Source organism: Scomber japonicus, chromosome 5 (assembly GCF_027409825.1).
Source record: "Scomber japonicus isolate fScoJap1 chromosome 5, fScoJap1.pri, whole genome shotgun sequence".
Classification (NCBI taxonomy): Eukaryota; Metazoa; Chordata; class Actinopteri; order Scombriformes; family Scombridae; genus Scomber; species Scomber japonicus.
Window position 1 is genome coordinate 27,181,345 of NC_070582.1, and position 21,190 is coordinate 27,202,534.

General features: G+C 41.2%; 3 protein-coding genes across 3 annotated transcripts in view; 1 reads left to right on the top strand and 2 right to left on the bottom strand.

Annotated features, from left to right (window-relative positions):
• The window catches only part of has3 (hyaluronan synthase 3), a 205,029-nt gene that overhangs the window by 114,411 nt on the left and 69,428 nt on the right, over positions 1-21,190 (bottom strand). The gene's annotated exons all lie outside the window — the stretch shown is intronic.
• On the top strand, positions 13,018-13,683 carry LOC128359478 (fibroin heavy chain-like). The gene is made up of 3 exons (XM_053319970.1): positions 13,018-13,022; positions 13,093-13,151; positions 13,258-13,683. The coding sequence occupies exons 1-3, from the start codon at positions 13,018-13,020 to the stop codon at positions 13,668-13,670; spliced, it is 477 nt and encodes a 158-aa protein (XP_053175945.1). The 3' UTR covers positions 13,671-13,683.
• Positions 18,434-20,615, bottom strand: exosc6 (exosome component 6). Its single transcript, XM_053319202.1, has 2 exons — positions 20,288-20,615; positions 18,434-19,089 (listed from the first exon to the last, which is right to left on the bottom strand). The coding sequence occupies exons 1-2, from the start codon at positions 20,563-20,565 to the stop codon at positions 18,543-18,545; spliced, it is 825 nt and encodes a 274-aa protein (XP_053175177.1). The 5' UTR covers positions 20,566-20,615; the 3' UTR covers positions 18,434-18,542.

Sequence of the window (21,190 nt, forward strand, 5' to 3'; positions counted from 1 at the left end):
GTCAGATGCTGCAAACACCATCCCTTTATGTGAGCGTGCAGTGATCAAGATTGGAAAATCCTGGGTAAAAATTACCGAGTTGATAACCAGCTTCATAGTACCGTTTATCAGGATTGCGACTGTCTGGGTAACAGAGAGATATACCGGGTATGTTAATCCAGCTTCATAGTACAGGCCTAAAGTGCCCACTTGATTGTTTGCTTCTTAACGTGCAGGTTAATTAACCCACACTCCAGATCTCCTTTATCACCAGCTGTTACTAATGAGCAATCAATCCCCACAGCATTGAGAATCATTTAAAAGCACCTCTTAGTTCCTGAAGACACTACAGCAGAGCTCCTGTTTGGAAGGTTTGCTGCTTTGTTGGCAGGTATGAAATTGGTTTGGTCTGGGCTACAATACTGACTGTAATTGTAACTAATATTGCTAATCATGATCTCATTTTAAATGTACAGCCTGTTGGGAAGAAGCCACACATTAGCTTCAACTATAACCTGAATTTATCCACCTAACTACACAAGGATGAGGTATGTAATTTACTCTATATTCTTAAATGTTACTGAAATCTCAACTCAAAACCAAATTTCTCTTTTTAGGTTGTTGTGGATTTCATGCCTGCTGATTGGAAGCATCTCTTGTGTCCCTGCAGGGAAAAGTAAGCCAAGAACTACTGAAATCAGACACTAAAAAGCTCTGTACTTGACTCAACATCCTGTGATGAATGCTAGTTACTGCTAAAACAGAATCCTGTGTTTCCACAGAATATGGCTCAGGTGCTGCTGGGTCAGGTGCTGCTGACCCAGGCTGGCGGTCTGTGCGCTATTACAGCCCTGTGGTCTCCTCATATGGGGCTGCTTATCCAGCTTCTCAGCCCAGTGGGTATGACAGTGGTGCTCTAGGTGGTGGCTATGGATATGGTGGCTATGCTAGCGCAGGTAGTGGTTCTGTAGGGGATGCCTCTTACGGCTTTGTTACCAGCTCTGATGCTGGGGATGAAAACCCAGAGGTGGTCTTCAGTGACGTGTCTGATCTGGAGCCAGTCTACGCCTTCAGCTCTCGCTCAAGGTACCAGCGAGGAAGAGCAATGTATACTAAAACTCGCTACACCCCAGAAGAGTCTGGTCCTGTAGTCATACCAGTATCAGGAGTCACCAGTGAAGCCTCAAACCAGAACTATCCTGCTAAAGCACCAGCCAAAGGTGGCTACTGAGAGCAACTTGTGGTAAGATACAACTCACTAATGCATATTCTCAGTATTTACAGTACACTTTACTTACTGAGTTTCTTACCTTGCAGGTCTCCATGCTGCTCCGGACTTGTAAATCTGACTAATAAACTGGCTTTAACATACCTTTTGGACTTTCTTGTACTGATTGTATTACATTACTTTTGAGACAACTTTTCTCACCATGTCAGCTCAAGAAAACTCTGGATTTTTACATTTTACTACTATATTAGTTAAATAATCAATCCAGTCAAACATTTATCAAGCTGTTCTTATTCAATAATAGTTGATCTCCCCTCTGTCAAAATGATGCCTCATTCTGAACAGAGTCAAGTGCACCAGCAGCTGTCTGTCAGCCCCCAACTTCCCCTGCCCCTGAACCAGCCCCAGTGCCCCCACATGAGGAAGGAGGTGAGCAGCTGTGTGTGTTGAAATAATAATAATACATTTTACTACAGTCTCAAAACAATACAAAGGTGAATCTGTTATGGGAAAGATTAAATAAAATAAATTTTGAACAATTTTAATGGTTTAAAAAGCATAAACCCTTTTAAAAAATTAAAGACGTGCAGTGAGAACATCTGTGGTGTGTGCAGCAGACTGGGGTGACTGCTCGCAGTCCAATCAGAAGTTTACATGTTGGTGACTATGCTATTACAAATAGTTATATTATAGGAAATACTATATAATTAATGTATGTCATGTACACTCTACATAGCCAAGTCCAGGACCCTCTTCTGGTTTGTCAGGGAGGAATGTGGAGGAAGAGGGTACAGATGAAAGTGAGTGCAGAAACACAGGCGACAGAGAGTGAGGACGAAGATGTTGAAAGGAATTCAGAGGAGGATGGACTGAATACAGAAAGAGTCAGAAAGACAACAGAGAGGCAGGAAGAACAACAAGCTGATGTTGAGGTCTTTGAAAGGGAAGAAGATCATCTGACTGATGACCCTGGTTTCTGGCCAGCAACTTAGCTCTGACAGTCAGAATGAGTTTATCAACTTATGTGGTAGACGAGTTCTGAAAAGAATTCTGCAGGAACGGGAGGATGCCATATATTATGCTGTCATCTGTGATGCCACACCAGACATTTCCCATACGGAGCAAAATGTGGTGCTACTACGGTATGTTAAATATGACAAAGAAAAAGATGAGTGGGAAATTACGGAGAGGTTCCTTGAATTCAGGGATTTTCACAAAAAGACAGGGAGTGAGATAGCAGAGATGATTGATGCAGTTCTTTGTGACCATGGGATAGACATCGGTGATTGCAGAGGGCAGGGATATGACAACGGGGCTAACATGTCAGGGAAAATAAAGGGAGTCCTAGCTCAAATACTGAAGAAAAACAAGCTGGCTACTTATTCACCATGTGCCTCCCACACATTAAATCTTGTTGATGTGCATGCTGCACAGTCAAGCCCAGAGGTATCCACATTTTTCGGCTGCATAAATGGCCTGTACACATTTGTAAGTGGCAGACCAGAGCGTTGGGTCATCTATAAAGAGCAAACAGGTTGCTCATTGCATCGCCTATCTGATACCCGCTGGAGTGCAAGGATTGAGACTGTTAAACCTGTGGCAAAGCACCTACCTTCTGTCATCAAATCTCTTGATAGCATAGTTATGACATGCAGTCTCACCAGTGAAGCAAGATCAGAAGCTAATAGTTTGAGGAAATACTTTATGTCATTTGATGCTGTTGTTCTTCTCACTGTCTGGCTGAAGGTACTGCAAAGTATTGACAACAGGAATGTTATTCTCCAGTCAGGAAAAATATCACTTGACAGAGGCAGCCAATATCAGAGACTTGACAGAAGAGATGCAGTCTCTAAGAGATGCATGGGACTCTCTCCTAGCTGAGGCAAAATTGATAGCTGGGGAAATTAATGTTACACCTCAGTTAAGCAAGGAGTCCAGCCGCCAGAAGAAAAGGCGGAGATTCCATGATGAAACCTCTGAAGAGGAGACAACTCAGGAGAGTTCAGAAACAGTGTTTCGGAACACTGTGTTTTATACTGCCATGGACAGTATCATCAGTGACTTGGACACTAGGTTCCAGGGCACTGCACATATTGTCAACGAGTTTTCTGCTGTTCTGAAAGTTGGGCAGATTAGTGAGGACAAAATGTCTTCTGTGTATTCTAGTGATCTTACTCCTGATTTTGAAAATCAAGTAAGACACCTAAACAGTGTATATGCTTCCAACTTCCCCCCTAACCTGTCCCCTCTTGAACTCCTGAATGCAATTTGTAAGCTGCAGCTGCAAAGCATCTTTGGAGAAGTGTGCATCAATTTGCGCATATTTTGCACCCTGCCAGTTACTGTTGCTGGTGGTGAGAGAGCGTTCAGTAAACTAAAAATGATTCAAAAAAACTATTTGAGGTCCACAATGTCTCAGGAAAGACTTTGCAGTCTTGCCATGCTGTCAATTGAGAGTCAGTTGGCTAGAAAGCTGGACTTCAAAGACCTGATAAGTGATTTTGCACGTGAGAAGGCTTGGCATTGGGCTTTTGGTGAGAAAAGTTGAGCAAGGACCAGTGATTGAAAGGTTGCAAAGGGAAGTTTGACTCAGTCGGCAACGTTATATATTTGCCATTCTTTCATATATCAAGTTCTACTTAAATGATGAGAAATCATATATGGCCATTTTGTATTTTGATGGTGTTTTTGTTTTTGCTGAGATTTTTTTCTCTCCACTGATTATAATTGCTAATTTTTCATGGAAGAGTTTATTTCCAATTTAAGAATCAGTGTTGCGGGTTTGGAAGTCTTCTGTCATGTTGTACTGGTATGTTGTTACCTGTGTAAATCCTTCCAATAAAGAGAATCATCAAAAAAGAATCAGTGTTGCAGCAAATAAATGAATCAAAATGAATTCCATTGTATTCAGAATGCTCAGTTCTTCCCCTACTGTACATGTCAACTGTCATATTGTTCTTCTTTCACAAATATGGTAATGATAGTCAAAAATACCATTAAAATGCATAATTATATGTAAAATAGCCGCTGTGTTGGGGGGCCATGTAAAGATTCTTTTCATGGGGCCCAAAATCCCTAGCAGCGCCCCTGACTGACAATGCACCATTTTAGTCAATTATCCTAAACTACTCTACATGCACATTCACAATAGTAAAAGCCACTTAGAAACCCTGTTATATTGATATAGGTACATTGTTAATGCACAGCATTTTTCACCTTCAATCTTTAAGTTATAAACTCAGGAATCTGTTCCACAGCTACCATCCATACCATATGATATGCTTCCTGATCACACCACAAACTTCCACCCTCAGATCTACCAACAGTTTGGTTGTCTGAGTCTCAAGTACAAAAGCTCTGTATCATGGAAGGAGGGGAATGTAAGCCTCTTGCTCTGCCACACAATGCTTATGGAACAGCCTTCCTAAACATCTTGGGGAAGCACAAAGCATGGTTTGTTTTAAGAGCCTAAAATCCTCTTCAGAAAGGGTTCATCTTAATTCCTGTCTGTTTTTAAACACTGTAGGCCTTGGAGAGTCACTGAATTAATTGCAATTCTTGTGTATTTGGGCAAAGTGCTTTTCGCTGCTCGTACAGCAGTATGTTGTGTCCTCTGGCGTTTTTATGAGTCTCTTTCTGCCGTCTGCTCAGAGTGATAAGTATGAAAGAAATTTCAGATTGACACCTTTGCTGGACATATTCAGTCCGACTGCTGTGAATGACACGCCTTCATATTGCAGCATCATCATGAGGCCAACACTGCATTTGTCAGTGACGCTGCAGTTGCATCATAATTGTGACCTAGACTGTGATGCAGAAGTGACAAGTGAGGATAACCAATGTAAGTTCTTAAGATGGAGTGAGACAGTTGTCATGTTCCTGCAGGCAGCTTATTAAACCTTCCAAATATCAGAAGTTGTCTCTCAAAAGTAATGCAATACAATCAGTACAAGAAAGTCCAAAGGTTTGTTAAAGCCAGTTTATTAGTCAGATTAACAAGTCCGGAGCAGCATGGAGACCTGCAAGGTAAGAAACTCAGTAAATAAAGTGCACTGTAAATACTGAGAATATGCATTAGTGAGTTGTACCTTACCACAAGTTGCTCTCAGTAGCCACCTTTGGCTGGTGCTTTAGCAGGATAGTTCTGGTTGGAGGCTTCAGTGACTACAAGACCAGGCTCTCCTGGGGTGTAGCGAGTTTTAGTATACATTGCTCTTCCTCGCTGGTACCTTGAGCGAGAGCTGAAGGCGTAGACTGGCTCCAGATCAGACACGTCACTGAAGACCGCCTCTGGGTTTTCATCCCCAGCATCAGAGCTGGTAACAAAGCCGTAAGACGCATCCCCTGCAGAACCACTACCTGAGCTAGCATAGCCACCATATCCATAGCCACCACCTAGAGCACCACTGTCATACCCACTGGGCTGAGAAGCTGGATAAGCAGCCCCATATGAGGAGACCACAGGGCTGTAATAGCGCACAGACCGCCAGCCTGGGTCAGCAGCACCTGAGCCATATTCTGTGGAGACACAGGATTCTGTTTTAGCAGTAACTAGCATTCATCACAGGATGTTTAGAGTAGCATACAGAGGTTTAGTGTCTGATTGGCTTACTTTTCCCTGCAGGGACACAAGAGATGCTTCCAATCAGCAGGCATGAAATCCACAACAGCCTAAAAAGAGAAATTTGGTTTTGAGTTGAGATTTCAGTAACATTTAAGAATATACAGTAAATTACATACCTCATCCTTGTGTAGTTAGGTGGATAAACTCAGGTTAGAGTTGAAGCTAATTTGTGGCTTCTTCCCAACAGGCTGTACATTTAAAATGAGATCATGATTAGCAACATTAGTTTTAATTACAGTCAGTATTGTAGCCCAGACAAAACCAATTTCATACCTGCTAACAAAGCAGCAAACCTTCCAAACAGGAGCTCTGCTGTAGTGTCTTCATGAACTAAGAACTGCTTTTAAATGGTTCTCAATGCTGTGGGGATTGATTGCTCATTAGTAACAGCTGGTGATAAAGGAGATCTGGAGTGTGGGTTAATTAACCTGCACATTATGAAGCAAACAATCAAGTGGGCACTTTAGGCCTGTACTATGAAGCTGGATTAACATACCCGGGATATCTCTCTGTTACCCAGACATTCGCAATCCTGATAAACGGTACTATGAAGCTGGTTATCAACTCAGTAATTTAACCCAGGATTTTCCAATCTTGATCACCGCACACTCACGTGGTGTTTGCAGCATCTGACCAATCGCACACATGGAGAAACCCTGCAGAGCAGAGTTCTTTACCATGGAGGAGCAGACAATTATTCTTCAAAAATATGAAGAATTCAAACACATCATCCAGACCAAAAGCAACACTGTTGCTGCAGCAAAAGCCAGGAAGGAATGCTGGCAGAAAATTGCCGACTCTGTTAATGTGTAAATTCGTGAGACAATATTAATTCATCGGACAATATAAACGTAGAGCACTCTGATCACTCAATGTCACTTTATTACGGCACAGACATTTTGGGCAGAGTGCTTCCTCATTGCCCTTCATTTCGTTGCGACATTAAGTTCAACATTCATTTGACATTCAAAATACAAACCTATTATGCAGTTCAACCATTTAAGTGAATGATGTCAAACCAACTGTATACCATACAGAATAATATCCCTCATGTGCTTCAAGGATTATTTTTTAAATATATATTTTGGTCAATTAAAAAATATGAATAAAATTCTGCTTTTCTGCACTTTTGCAGCGATTACTCTCAAGATGTTCTTATTGAGTCTTTTTGTCAGGTTTCCTGACACAAGTTCTGAAACTGGAGTGGTGGTAAGGTTATTTATTTATTTTAATTATTAAAAAAATGACAAAAAGATATATTTGAAAAATAATCCTTGAGGCATATCAGGGATATTAGTCTGTATGTTATACAGTTGGTTTGACATCATTCACTCAAATGGTTGAAGCACATAATAGGTTTGTATTTTGAATGTCAAATGAATGATCTCTTATCCAGAATATAACCTGCTCCGGAGCAGGTTAGCCGTTCAGCATAAGTTACCATGGTGATTTACCCCATAAGAACTGAACCAGCGTCATAGGACGGAAAACCCAGGGTTAACCCTGAAGTTACCTCGATAAGAGAAAATCCAGCTTCGTAGTACAGGTCTCAGGAGTGTCCTGCTGGCCTAATGCTTAGGGAGTATACCAAATAACTGCAAGGTCCACATCCATGTTGCATGTTATATCGCTCTGTCTCTCACTGTCTGCCAAATAAAGGCAAAAAGCCTGACAAAAGTGGAAGACTATTAGCATGCTTGACAAAGTCCTTCTAAACTATTTTCAAACTGAGTTCAACAAATAGTCAAATGTTAAGAACCCAGATTTTCAACTTGTGTAGACAGTTAGGAATTATTTTAAATATGACAATGCACCACTTTGGTCAATAATCCTAAACTACATGCACATTCATAATAGTAAAAAGCCACTTAGAAACCCTGTTATATTGGATATAGGTACATTGTTAATGCACAGCATTTTTCACCTTCAATCTTTAAGTTATAAACTCAGGAATCTGTTCCACAGCTACCCTCCATACCATATGATGTGCTTCCTGATCACACCACAAACTTCCACCCACAGATCTACCAACAGTTTGGTTGTCTGAGTCTCAAGTACAAAAGCTCTGTATCATGGAAGGGGAAATTAAGCCTCTTGCTCTGCCACACAATGTCTATGGAACAGCCTTCCTAAACATCTTGCGGAAGCACAGAGCATGGTTTGATGTAAGAGTCTAAAACCCTCTTCAGAAAGGGTTCATCTTAATTCCTGTCTGTTTTTAAACACTGTAGGCCTTGGAGAGTCACTGAATTAAGTGCAATATTTGTGTAGTTGGGCAAAGTGCTTTTCGCTGCTCGTACAGCAGTAGGTTGTGTCCTCCGGCATTTTTAATGAGTCTCTTTCTGCTGTTTGCTCAAAGTAATAAGTATAAAAGAAATTTCAGATTGACACCTTTGCTGGACATATTCAGTCAGAGGCAGACTGCTGTGAATGACAGGCCTTCATATTGCAGCATCATCATGAGGCCAACACTGCATTTGTCAGTGACGCTGCAGTTGCATCATAATTGTGACCTAGACTGTGATGCAGAAGTGACAAGTGAGGATAACCAATGTAAGTTCTTAAGATGGAGTGAGACAGTTGTCATGTTCCTGCAGGCAGCTTATTAAACCTTCCAAATATCAGAAGTTGTCTCTCAAAAGTAATGCAATACAATCAGTACAAGAAAGTCCAAAGGTTTGTTAAAGCCAGTTTATTAGAGTCAGATTTACAAGTCCAGAGCAGCATGGAGACCTGCAAGGTAAGAAACTCAGTAAATAAAGTGCACTGTAAATACTGAGAATATGCATTAGTGAGTTGTACCTTACCACAAGTTGCTCTCAGTAGCCACCTTTGGCTGGTGCTTTAGCAGGATAGTTCTGGTTTGAGGCTTCAGTGATTACAGGACCAGGCTCTCCTGGGGTGTAGCGAGTTTTAGTATACATTGCTCTTCCTCGCTGGTACCTTGAGCGAGAGCTGGAGGCGTAGACTGGCTCCAGATCAGACACATCACTGAAGACCGCCTCTGGTGTTTCATCCCCAGCATCAGAGCTGGTGACAAAGCCGTAAGAGGCATCCCCTGCAGAACCACTACCTGAGCTAGCATAGCCACCATATCCATAGCCGCCACCTAGAGCACCACTGTCATACCCACTGGGCTGAGAAGCTGGATAAGCAGCCCCATATGAGGAGACCACAGGGCTGTAATAGCGCACAGACCGCCAGCCTGGGTCAGCAGCACCTGAGCCAGCAGCACCTGAGCCGTATTCTGTGGAAACACAGGATTCTGTTTTAGCAGTAACTAGCATTCATCACAGGATGTTGAGTCAAGTACAGAGCTTTTTAGTGTCTGGTTTCAGTGGATCTTGTCTTACTTTTCCCTGCAGGGACACAAGAGATACTTCCAATCAGCAGGCATGAAATCCACAACAGCCTAAAAAGAGAAATTTGGTTTTTAGTCAAGATTCTGGTAACATTTAAGAATATACAGTAAATTACATACCTCATCCTTGTGTAGTTAGGTGGATAAATTCAGGTTAGAGTTGAAGCTAATTTGTGGCTTCTTCCCAACAGGCTGTACATTTAAAATGAGATCATGATTAGCAACATTAACTACAATTACAGTCAGTATTGTAGCCTAGCCTAGCCTAGCCTAGCCTAGCCTAGCCTAGCCTAGCCTAGCCTAGCCTAGCCCAGCCCAGCCCAGCCCAGCCCAGCCCAGCCCAGCCCAGCCCAGCCCAATTTCCTACCTGCTAACAAAGCAGCAAACCTTCCTAACAGGAGCTCTGCTGTAGTGTCTTCATGAACTAAGAACTGCTTTTAAATGATTCTCAATGCTGTGGGGATTGATTGCTCATTAGTAACAGCTGGTGGTAAAGGAGTTCTGGAGTGTGGGTCTTCAAGGAGAGGTGTCAACAAAAGAAGACTGGTCTGTTGAGGTCTGTTGACACATTGCCTCATTTTTGTCCTTAATTTGACCTAAAAAGCAAGTTTTCTCCACAGTTTCGTTATGTAAAACAAAATGGGAGTGTTGCCGTTACCCCGAAGACCTTTGAAAAGTGCAGTATTACCTGATGTGACATTTCAGAGATCTTTTAGTGTAACAGGGATTCCAAAGTGCTGAAGTCTCAATATATCTAGATAAACTTCAGTATCACATTATAACGTGAAACTTTTATGGTGTGTCAACAATATGCTTCCGTAGTTTGAACTCATGTGGAACCATTAATGTATATACAGTCAATGTTTGGAGCAACAACCTCCAGCAAATCTAATATTAAGGTAACACTGTGATAGAGGACTATAGTTCACCAAATCCTGTGATGTTGAGACATGGTTGTTGAGTTATTTTGAACATTATCTATCAATCAATCAATCAATCAATCAATCAATCAATCAATCTTTATTTATATAGTGCCAAATCAATAAAGAATAAGATTAGAGAAAGTATAGGAGAGAGAAACACAAAATCAACATTGAAAATAGAAGGTGCAGGACAGGATTCTGTCAATCCCCAACTACAACCCCAGGTTACCTGTGAGATGAGAGCACAGAGAACTCTGGGGAAGAAGTTTAAGTTAGTGAATGCATTAATAGTACATGAATGTAAATGGATAGAGAGAGGGAGGAGGAGAGAGGAGCTCTCCCTGGCAGTCTTGGCCTATAGCAGCACAAACTAGGAGCTGGTCCAGGACAATCCTAACCCTAACCCTAACTATAAGCTTTCATCAAAAAGGAAAGCTTTAAGCGTACTTTTAAATGTAGGGAGGGTGTCTGCCCCCCGGACCAAATCTGGAAGATGGTTCCACAGGAGAGGAGCCTGATAGCTGAAGGCTCTGCCTCCTGTTCTACTTTTAGAGATACCAGGAACCACAAGTAGACCTGCATGCTGGGAGCGCAATGTTCTAGTAGGTACATAAGGTACTATGAGCTCTTTCAGATATGATGATATTAAGGGCTTTGAAAGTGAGGAGGATTATGATTTCTAGTCTGGATTTTACAGGAGGCCAGTGCAGCAAAGCTCAAATAGGAGTAATATGATCTCTCTTTCTAGTTTTTGTCAGGACACGAGCAGCTGCATTCTGGACCAGCTGGAGAGTCTTTAGAGACTTATTAGGACAGCCTGATAATAATGAATTACAGTAGTCAGGCCTATGAGTAACAAATGAATAGACTAGTTTTTCTGCGTCATTTTGAGACAGGATGTATCTGATTTTTGCAATGTTACATAGTACATTAATAAGCTGCATCATAACCCTATTATTTTAAATATGATTCATATTTAAAATAATTCCTAACTGTCTACACAAGTTGAAAATCTGGGTTCTTAACATTTGACTATTTGTTGAACTCAGTTTGAAAATAGTTTAGAAGAACTTTGTCAAGCATGCTAATAGTTCTTCCACTTTTGTCAGGCTTTTTGCCTTTATTTGGCAGACAGTGAGAGACAGAGCGATATAACATGCAACATGGATGTGGACCTTGCAGTTATTTGGTATATGCCCTAAGCATTAGGCCAGCAGGACACTCCTGAGACCTGTACTACGAAGCTGGATTTTCTCTTATCGAGGTAACTTCAGGGTTAACCCTGGGTTTTCCGTACTACGACGCTGGTTCAGTTCTTATGGGGTAAATCACCATGGTAACTTATGCTGAACGGCTAACCTGCTCCGGAGCAGGTTATATTCTGGATAAGAGATCATTCATTTGACATTCAAAATACAAACCTATTATGCGCTTCAACCATTTGAGTGAATGATGTCAAACCAACTGTATAACATACAGACTAATATCCCTGATATGCCTCAAGGCTTATTTTACAAATATATCTTTTCGTGATTTTTTTTACAATTAGAATAAATAAATAACCTTACCACCACTCCAGTTTCAGAACTTGTGTCAGGAAACCTGACAAAAAGACTCAATAAGAACATCTTGAGAGTAATCGCTGCAAAAGTGCAGAAAAGCAGAATTTTATTCATATTTTTTAATTGACCAAAATATATATATATTTTTTTATAGTATATTTTTTTGGGCTTTTTTGCCTTTAATGTACAGGACAGTGGAGAGAGACAGGAAACAGGCAGAGAGAGGGGGAATGACACGCAGGATAAGACCCCTCGGCTCGGGATTCGAACCGGGGTCACTTGCAACGAGGACTGTAGCCTCAACACATGGGGCGGGAGCGCTACCCGCTGAGCTATGCTCAACCCCGATCAAAATATATATTTAAAAAATAATCCTTGAAGCACATGAGGGATATTATTCTGTATGGTATACAGTTGGTTTGACATCATTCACTCAAATGGTTGAACTGCATAATAGGTTTGTATTTTGAATGTCAAATGAATGTTGAACTTAATGTCGCAACGAAAGGAAGGGTACTGAGGAAGCACTCTGCCCAAAATGTCTGTGCTGTAATAAAGTGACATTGAGTGATCAGAGTGCTCTACGTTTATATTGTCCGATGAATTAATATTGTCTCACGAATTTACGCATTAACAGAGTCGGCAATTTTCTGCCGGCATTCCTTCCTGGCTTTTGCTGCAGCAGCAGTGTTGCTTTTGGTCTGGATGATGTTTGAATTCTTCATATTTTTGAAGAATAATTGTCTGCTCCTCCATGGTAAAGTAGTCTGCTCTGCAGGGTTTCTCCATGTGTGCGATTGGTCAGATGCTGCAAACACCTCCCCTTTATGTGAGCGTGCAGTGACCAAGATTGCAAAATCCTGGGTTAAATTACCGAGTTGATAACCAGCTTCGTAGTACCGTTTATCAGGATTGCGAATGTCTGGGTAAATCAACCCAGGTAACAGAGAGATATACCGGGTATGTTAATCCAGCTTCATAGTACAGGCCTAAAGTGCCCACTTGATTGTTTGCTTCTTAACGTGCAGGTTAATTAACTCACACTCCAGATCTCCTTTATCACCATCTGTTACTAATGAGCAATCAATCCCCACAGCATTGAGAATCATTTAAAAGCAGATCTGAGTTCATGAAGACACTACAGCAGAGCTCCTGATAGGAAGGTTTGCTGCTTTGTTAGCAGGTAGGAAATTGGTTTGGTTTGGTCTGGGCTACAATACTGACTGTAATTGTAACTAATATTGCTAATCATGATCTCATTTTAAATGTACAGCCTGTTGGGAAGAAGCCACAAATTAGCTTCAACTCTAACCTGAATTTATCCACCTAACTACACAAGGATGAGGTATGTAATTTACTGTATATTCTTTAAATGTTACCAGAATCTTGACTCAAAACCAAATTTCTCTTTTTAGGCTGTTGTGGATTTCATGCCTGCTGATTGGAAGCATCTCTTGTGTTCCTGCAGGGAAAAGTAAGCCAAGAACCACTGAAATCAGACACTAAACCGCTGTATGCTACTCTAAACATCCTGTGATGAATGCTAGTTACTGCTAAAACAGAATCCTGTGTTTCCACAGAATATGGCTCAGGTGCTGCTGACCCAGGCTGGAGGTCTGTGCGCTATTACAGCCCTGTGGTCTCCTCATATGGGGCTGCTTATCCAGCTTCTCAGCCCAGTGGGTATGACAGTGGTGCTCTAGGTGGCGGCTATGGATATGGTGGCTATGCTAGCTCAGGTAGTGGTTCTGCAGGGGGCGCCTCTTACGGCTTTGTTACCAGCTCTGATGCTGGTGATGAAACCCCAGAGGCGGTCTTCAGTGACGTGTCTGATCTGGAGCCAGTCTACGCCTTCAGCTCTCGCTCAAGGTACCAGCGAGGAAGAGCAATGTATACTAAAACTCGCTACACCCCAGGAGAGCCTGGTCTTGTAGTCACTGAAGCCTCCAACCAGAACTATCCTGCTAAAGCACCAGCCAAAGGTGGCTACTGAGAGCAACTTGTGGTAAGGTACAACTCACTAATGCATATTCTCAGTATTTACAGTGAACTTTATTTACTGAGTTTCTTACCTTGCAGGTCTCCATGCTGCTCGGGACTTGTAAATCTGACACTAATAAACTGGTTTTAACAAACCTTTGGACTTTCTTGTACTGATTGTATTGCATTACTTTTGAGAGACAACTTCTGATATTTGGAAGGTTTAATAAGCTGCCTGCAGGAACATGACCACTGTCTCACTCCATCTTAAGAACTTACATTGGTTATCCTCACTTGTCAGTTCTGCATCACAGTCCAGGTCACAATTATGATGCAACTGCAGCATCACTGACAAATGCAGTGTTGGCCTCATGACGATGCAACATTCAATATGAAGGCCTGCCATTCACAGCAGTCTGCCTCTGACTGAATATGTCCAGCGACGGTGTCAGTCTGAAATTTCTTTTATACTTATCACTCTGAGCAAACTGCAGAAAGAGACTCATTAAAAATGCCAGAGGACACAACCTACTGCTGTATGAGCAGCGAAAAGCACTTTGCCCAAATACACAAGTATTGCACTTAATTCAGTGACTCTCCAAGGCCTACAGTGTTTAAAAATGGACATGAATTAAGATGAACCCCTTCTGAAGAGGGTTTTAGGCTCTAAAAACAAACCATGCTCTGTGCTTCCCCAAGATGTTTAGGAAGGCTGTTCCATAAGCATTGTGTGGCAGAGCAAGAGGCTTAATTTCCCCTCCTTCCATGATACAGAGCTTTTGTACTTGAGACTCAGACAACCAAACTGAGGGTAGATCTGAGGGTGGAAGTTTGTGGTGTGATCAGGAAGCATATCATATGGTATGGATGGTAGCTGTGGAACAGATTCCTGAGTTTATAACTTAAAGATTGAAGGTGAAAAATGCTGTGCATTAACAATGTACCTATATCCAATATAACAGGGTTTCTAAGTGGCTTTTTACTATTATGAATGTGCATGTAGAGTAGTTTAGGATAATTGACTAAAATGGTGCATTGTCAGTCAGGGGCGCTGCTAGGGATTTTGGGATTTGTTTTAAGAGCCTAAAACCCTCTTCATAAAGGGTTCTATCTTCATTCCTGTCTGTTTTTAAACACTGTAGGCCTTGGAGAGTCACTGAATTAAGTGCAATACCTGTGTATTCGGGCAAAGTGCTTTTCGCTGCTCATACAGCAGTAGGTTGTGTCCTCTGGCGTTTTTATGAGTCTCTTTCTGCCGTTTGCTCAGAGTGATAAGTATAAAAGAAATTTCAGATTGACACCTTTGCTGGACATATTCAGTCCGACTGCTGTGAATGGCAGGCCTTCATATTGCAGCATCGTCATGCCAACACTGCATTTGTCAGTGATGCTGCAGTTGCATCATAATTGTGACCTGGACTGTGATGCAGAACTGACAAGTGAGGATAACCAATGTAAGTTCTTAAGATGGAGTGAGACAGTTGTCATGTTCCTGCAGGCAGCTTATTAAACCTTCCAAATATCAGAAGTTGTCTCTCAAAAGTAATGCAATACAATCAGTACAAGAAAGTCCAAAGGTTTGTTAAAGCCAGTTTATTAGAGTCAGATTTACAAGTCCGGAGCAGCATGGAGACCTGCAAGGTAAGAAACTCAGTAAATAAAGTGCACTGTAAATACTGAGAATATGCATTAGTGAGTTGTACCTTACCACAAGTTGCTCTCAGTAGCCGCCTTTGGCTGGTGCTTTAGCAGGATAGTTCTGGTTTGAGGCTTCAGTGATTACAGGACCAGGCTCTCCTGGGGTGTAGCGAGTTTTAGTATACATTGCTCTTCCTCGCTGGTACCTTGAGCGAGAGCTGAAGGCGTAGACTGGCTCCAGATCAGACACATCACTGAAGACCGCCTCTGGGTTTTCATCACCAGCATCAGAGCTGGTAACAAAGCCGTAAGAGGCGCCCCCTGCAGAACCACTACCTGAGCTAGCATAGCCACCATATCCATAGCCGCCACCTAGAGCACCACTGTCATACCCACTGGGCTGAGAAGCAGGATAAGCAGCCCCATATGAGGAGACCACAGGGCTGTAATAGCGCACAGACCGCCAGCCTGGGTCAGCAGCACCTGAGCCAGCAGCACCTGAGCCGTATTCTGTGGAGACACACGATTTTGTTTTAGCAGTAACTAGCATTCATCACAGGATGTTGAGTCAAGTACAGAGCTTTATAGTGTCTGATTTCAGTGGTTCTTGTCTTACTTTTCCCTGCAGGGACACAAGAGATGCTTCCAATCAGCAGGCATGAAATCCACAACAGCCTAAAAAGAGAAATTTGGTTTTGAGTCAAGATTCTGGTAACATTTAAAGAATATACAGTAAATTACATACCTCATCCTTGTGTAGTTAGGTGGATAAATTCAGGTTAGAGTTGAAGCTAATTTGTGGCTTCTTCCCAACAGGCTGTACATTTAAAATGAGATCATGATTAGCAACATTAGCTACAATTACAGTCAATATTGTAGCCCAGACCAAACCAATTTCATACCTGCTAACAAAGCAGCAAACCTTCCAAACAGGAGCTCTGCTGTAGTGTCTTCATGAACTAAGAACTGCTTTTAAATGATTCTCAATGCTGTGGGGATTGATTGCTCATTAGTAACAGCTGGTGGTAAAGGAGTTCTGGAGTGTGGGTCTTCAAGGAGAGGTGTCAACAAAAGAAGACTGGTCTGTTGAGGTCTTGTTGAAAAGGTGACACATTGCCTCATTTTTGTCCTTAATTTGACCTAAAAAGCAATTTTTCTCCACAGTTTCGTTTTGTAAAACAAAATGGGAGTGTTGCCGTTACCCTGAAGACCTTTGAAAAGTGCAGTATTACCTGATGTGACATTTGAGAAATCTTTTAGTGTAACAGGGATTCCAAAGTGCTGAATTCTCAATATATCTAGATAAACTTCAGTATCACATTATAACGTGAAACTTTTATGGTGTGTCAACAATATGCTTCCGTAGTTTGAACTCATGTGGAACCATTAATGTATATACAGTCAATGTTTGGAGTAACAACCTCCAGCAAATCTAATATTAAGGTAACACTGTGATAGAGGACTATAGTTCACCAAATCCTGTGATGTTGAGACATGGTTTTTATCAATCAATCAATCAATCTTTATTTATATAGTGCCAAATCAATAAAGAATAAGATTAGAGAAAGTATAGGAGAGAGAAACACAAAATCAACATTGAAAATAGAATGTACAGGACAGGATTCTGTCATTCCCCAACTACAACCCCAGGTTACCTGTGAGATGAGAGCACAGAGAACTCCGGGGAAGAAGTTTAAGTTAGTGAATGCATTAATAGTACATGAATGTAAATGGATAGAGAGAGGGAGGAGGAGAGAGGAGCTCTCCCTGGCAGTCTTGGCCTATAGCAGCACAAACTAGGAGCTGGTCCAGGACAATCCTAACCCTAACCCTAACTATAAGCTTTCATCAAAAAGGAAAGCTTTAAGCGTACTTTTAAATGTAGAGAGGGTGTCTGCCCCCCGGACCAAATCTGGAAGATGGTTCCACAGGAGAGGAGCCTGATAGCTGAAGGCTCTGCCTCCTGTTCTACTTTTAGAGATACCAGGAACCACAAGTAGACCTGCATGCTGGGAGCGCAATGTTCTAGTAGGTACATAAGGTACTATGAGCTCTTTCAGATATGATGATATTAAGGGCTTTGAAAGTGAGGAGGATTATGATTTCTAGTCTGGATTTTACAGGAGGCCAGTGCAGCAAAGCTCAAATAGGAGTAATATGATCTCTCTTTCTAGTTTTTGTCAGGACACGAGCAGCTGCATTCTGGACCAGCTGGAGAGTCTTTAGAGACTTATTAGGACAGCCTGATAATAATGAATTACAGTAGTCAGGCCTATGAGTAACAAATGAATAGACTAGTTTTTCTGCGTCATTTTGAGACAGGATGTATCTGATTTTTGCAATGTTACATAGTACATTAATAAGCTGCATCATAACAGCATATTCAAAATGATTGGTGTACATGACAGAACCAAAATCAAACTAGGTTTGGTCCTAGTTCATTTAACGTAGCGTTCTAGTAGAATGGGAATGTATGTGATTGGCCAATGCAGTGATAACAATATAAAAGTATATTATCATTCACCACTAATATTACTCTTGTACATAATGTTGCTATTTTTTAAACTGTATATTTTACTACTGTTGTCTCTTTAACGTCTGCAATTAAATTTCCCCACTGTGGGACTAATAAAGGAATATCTTATCTTATTACATGTTGCAGAAAAGTTAAGCCTGGTTCACCTTTTATACTTGTTAATAATTGGTTAGGGTGGTTGTTCAGTTGCATGTGCCTTGAATTGTTAGGACTAGAGTGGTAGAACTGAAGCTTGTGGTAGGTCTATACTATCTAAACTAGTATTTGTGATATTAATGACCAGGGAAAGCACCTCTCTTCATCAAATAAAGTATTCAATTGTTTACCATTTTGACAATTTTTATACCTTAATAGGAACAACGTATCTATTTTGAGGAGATACAACTCATAAAAAATCCAAAATATTTTAAATGTATATTTATGAAAATGTTTTACTTAGGTGTAAAAGAGATAACTAGTAACATCAAATCATTTTCCACTCCTGCCTGTTTAAGGGTTAATGTCAGGCAAATTTGAAGCTTCAAGTCCCATACCATATACCATATAAGCACATTACTAAATATTTAAAAAAAAATGAAACACAGCTACCAGTTCAATAAGTTTTATCAATTTTAATTTAAAGATTTTAATAGCGAACATAGAAAAATAGATGACGTTATCAAAGTGAGGACTGGAAACTATGAACTTAACAGTTATTGTTTAATGAGTCTCTCAGCTCTCTGATGGTGGGGGAGCAGCCCTGCGCACAGCCTTGGCCAGGGCTTGTTGGACGACTGGGTATATTTTATAGCATCCCTCAATGCAGGTCCGAACCCCAGCTGTAAGAGTCTCTTCAGTCATTTCTCCATCCGACTGCAGCCCAGAAATCTGGTTCAGGCTAGGTAGGAACGCCACTGTCAGACCGCCCTGGTTCTCGCTGATAGCTGAGCTGCAGCTGTTCTCTTCCATGTAAGTAGGGTCGACCACATACGAAGAGCCGTCCTGGCGCATGGCACAACCGAGCACCAGGTCGTACATTTCAATCCCGGCATCTGCGAGAGCGAGAGAGGCGCATGTGACGGCGTGGGCCAGAACCGAACCGCTGTTTTCCAGAACCATGACGTTGACCTCGATCTGAGAACGGGGGTATTTGTGGAGGCACACAGCTGGCTGCAGACTCTCATGAAGCATCAGGGAGAGGTCCTTGTCCTGACTGCCCTGAATCCAGGAGCCCCTCTCTGGGCAGGAGAATGGAGCAAAACGCATGTCGGTGGTCAACCTGGATACACAGAGAGAGACAGACCTCATAAACTGTTCCTATCACACACACACACACACACACACACACACACAAACACCCACTTCAAACATATAACATGAACCAGTAACATGGATGCTTTGAGGACAACCAAGCTCAGATTAATTTCAGATTTACATGATTAAAATTGTATTAAACCGTATAGCCAAAAGTTACAGGTAACTTTTTGAAAGAAAAAAAGTTAATACATTTCAGTGACAGCACTCCAGGGTTCTCCTTTTGACCTAATCACAGCAATAAATCCATCACTAAATGTTCATCGTGGGGCGTTTGTGATTATTGTTCAATCCCCAGTTCCACCAGTCCACATGTGTAAGAGTCCAAGGACAAGATACTGAACCCCAAATTGCCCCTGAAGGCTGCACCATCAGTATATGAATATGTGAATGTGGAATGTAGTGTAGAGCTTTGTGTTGTTGTTACACTAGAGAGATGTTACATAAAAGCACTCCATTTACCATCATTGGATGTCCTAATAAATATCCCTGGATAACAATGGTACAAACTTCACATGGCTATAATACCAGTTCCTGTGATGTGCCTCTTGTATAATGTAGTCAGAAGCCTTCCATTAAATATACACAAAAACAAGAGGAACTCTGGAAAGGTCTGGGTTTATTTAAAGAACAATGTTTGAACTTCAAACTTGTCATTGAAATCCTGTTTTTTCTTTAATGAGGTGCACTGGCCTAGTTTGCACTGATGTTTAGTTTTATATTGCATGTTTCAGTTTGTTTTTAACCTCTTTGGACCATGTTGGGAATAGGGGCCGACTGATACTTGATTTTCGGGGGGTGATACCAATATTAGGGAACAAAAAAATTCTGATATCGATAACGTTGTATGTACATAATACACAGACACACTTTTTTGTTTAGTAGTGATTCCTTCAAATGTGGTTATTAATCACTTGTAACGAACAAAGGATATTATTAGAGTTTAACAATAAACGTTATTGCTTTAAATGACGTCAGTGCACTGGAACAGTAAGCACCGCTGAAATGTAATAATTATAATTAGAGATGAATAAAAAAACACAACAAAACAACATGCTATGTTAACTTGAATTCATAAAAGGATACTTATATATAACTTAAAAAACTTAACAAACATCGGACAACATATTCGCCGAACATATATATATTGGTTGGGCTCTAACCTTCCACATTTCATATCGGTCTCATCTTTCCGCTCTGTTTCTCTGGGGCCGTACACGCAGCTCATCAGCTTGGTGTTTCCAGCCTCTATGTACGCGGAGCCTTTGGCCTGGCTCACCAGCCCGCACCGGACGAAAACAGGCCGGACGTCCACCTGATCCCGCGGCCGACCGTCCGTTCTGGGGCCGTGAGAGAGGGGGGCGGTCGCCGGCTTGCTCACAAAAAGAAGCGGGCTTTGAGACACCTCTGGGCCGCGTACTCGCTTGGTATCAGTCGGCATGGTGAAGACAAACTAAACGAATTGAATGAGTAGCAGAAAAACAGCATGCACGTCAGTCCAGCTTGAAATCCTTCCCCCTAGAAACAGAGCAGACAGAGAAATGGTTCCGCTGCAGGAAATTACATCAGAAAATTATTACAAATTTAAAATTATTACAAATTTTGTGATACATGTCGCATTAAATACTACAGAATCTGAACACCAAAAAAAACAAAACAAAAAAACAATAACACCAACAATTATTATAGACATTTTAATATGGCTTTTTTATTCAAGTGACTCAATGTGCTTACACAGCAAAACAGCAAAAACATACTCAGGAAAACACACAATGAATGTTTAAATACAGGTGAAACCCTTTCTGTTTATATTAAATGGCAAAAATATAGAACGTTTATTAACATACAGGTGGTGTTTATGTGCAGTATCCTGTTCAGATACATACAGTACATACAGATAGACATACAGTAGTAAATATTGCACATTTTGTATTTTAGACTAAAATAAATATGTAAAATACATTTTAGCGTGTTGACATTCAAAATATATCACATCACGATTTTTAGCTGTGAAGTAGAAATGTGTATAAACACAATAAGATGAATATAGAGTGTGTATATGTATG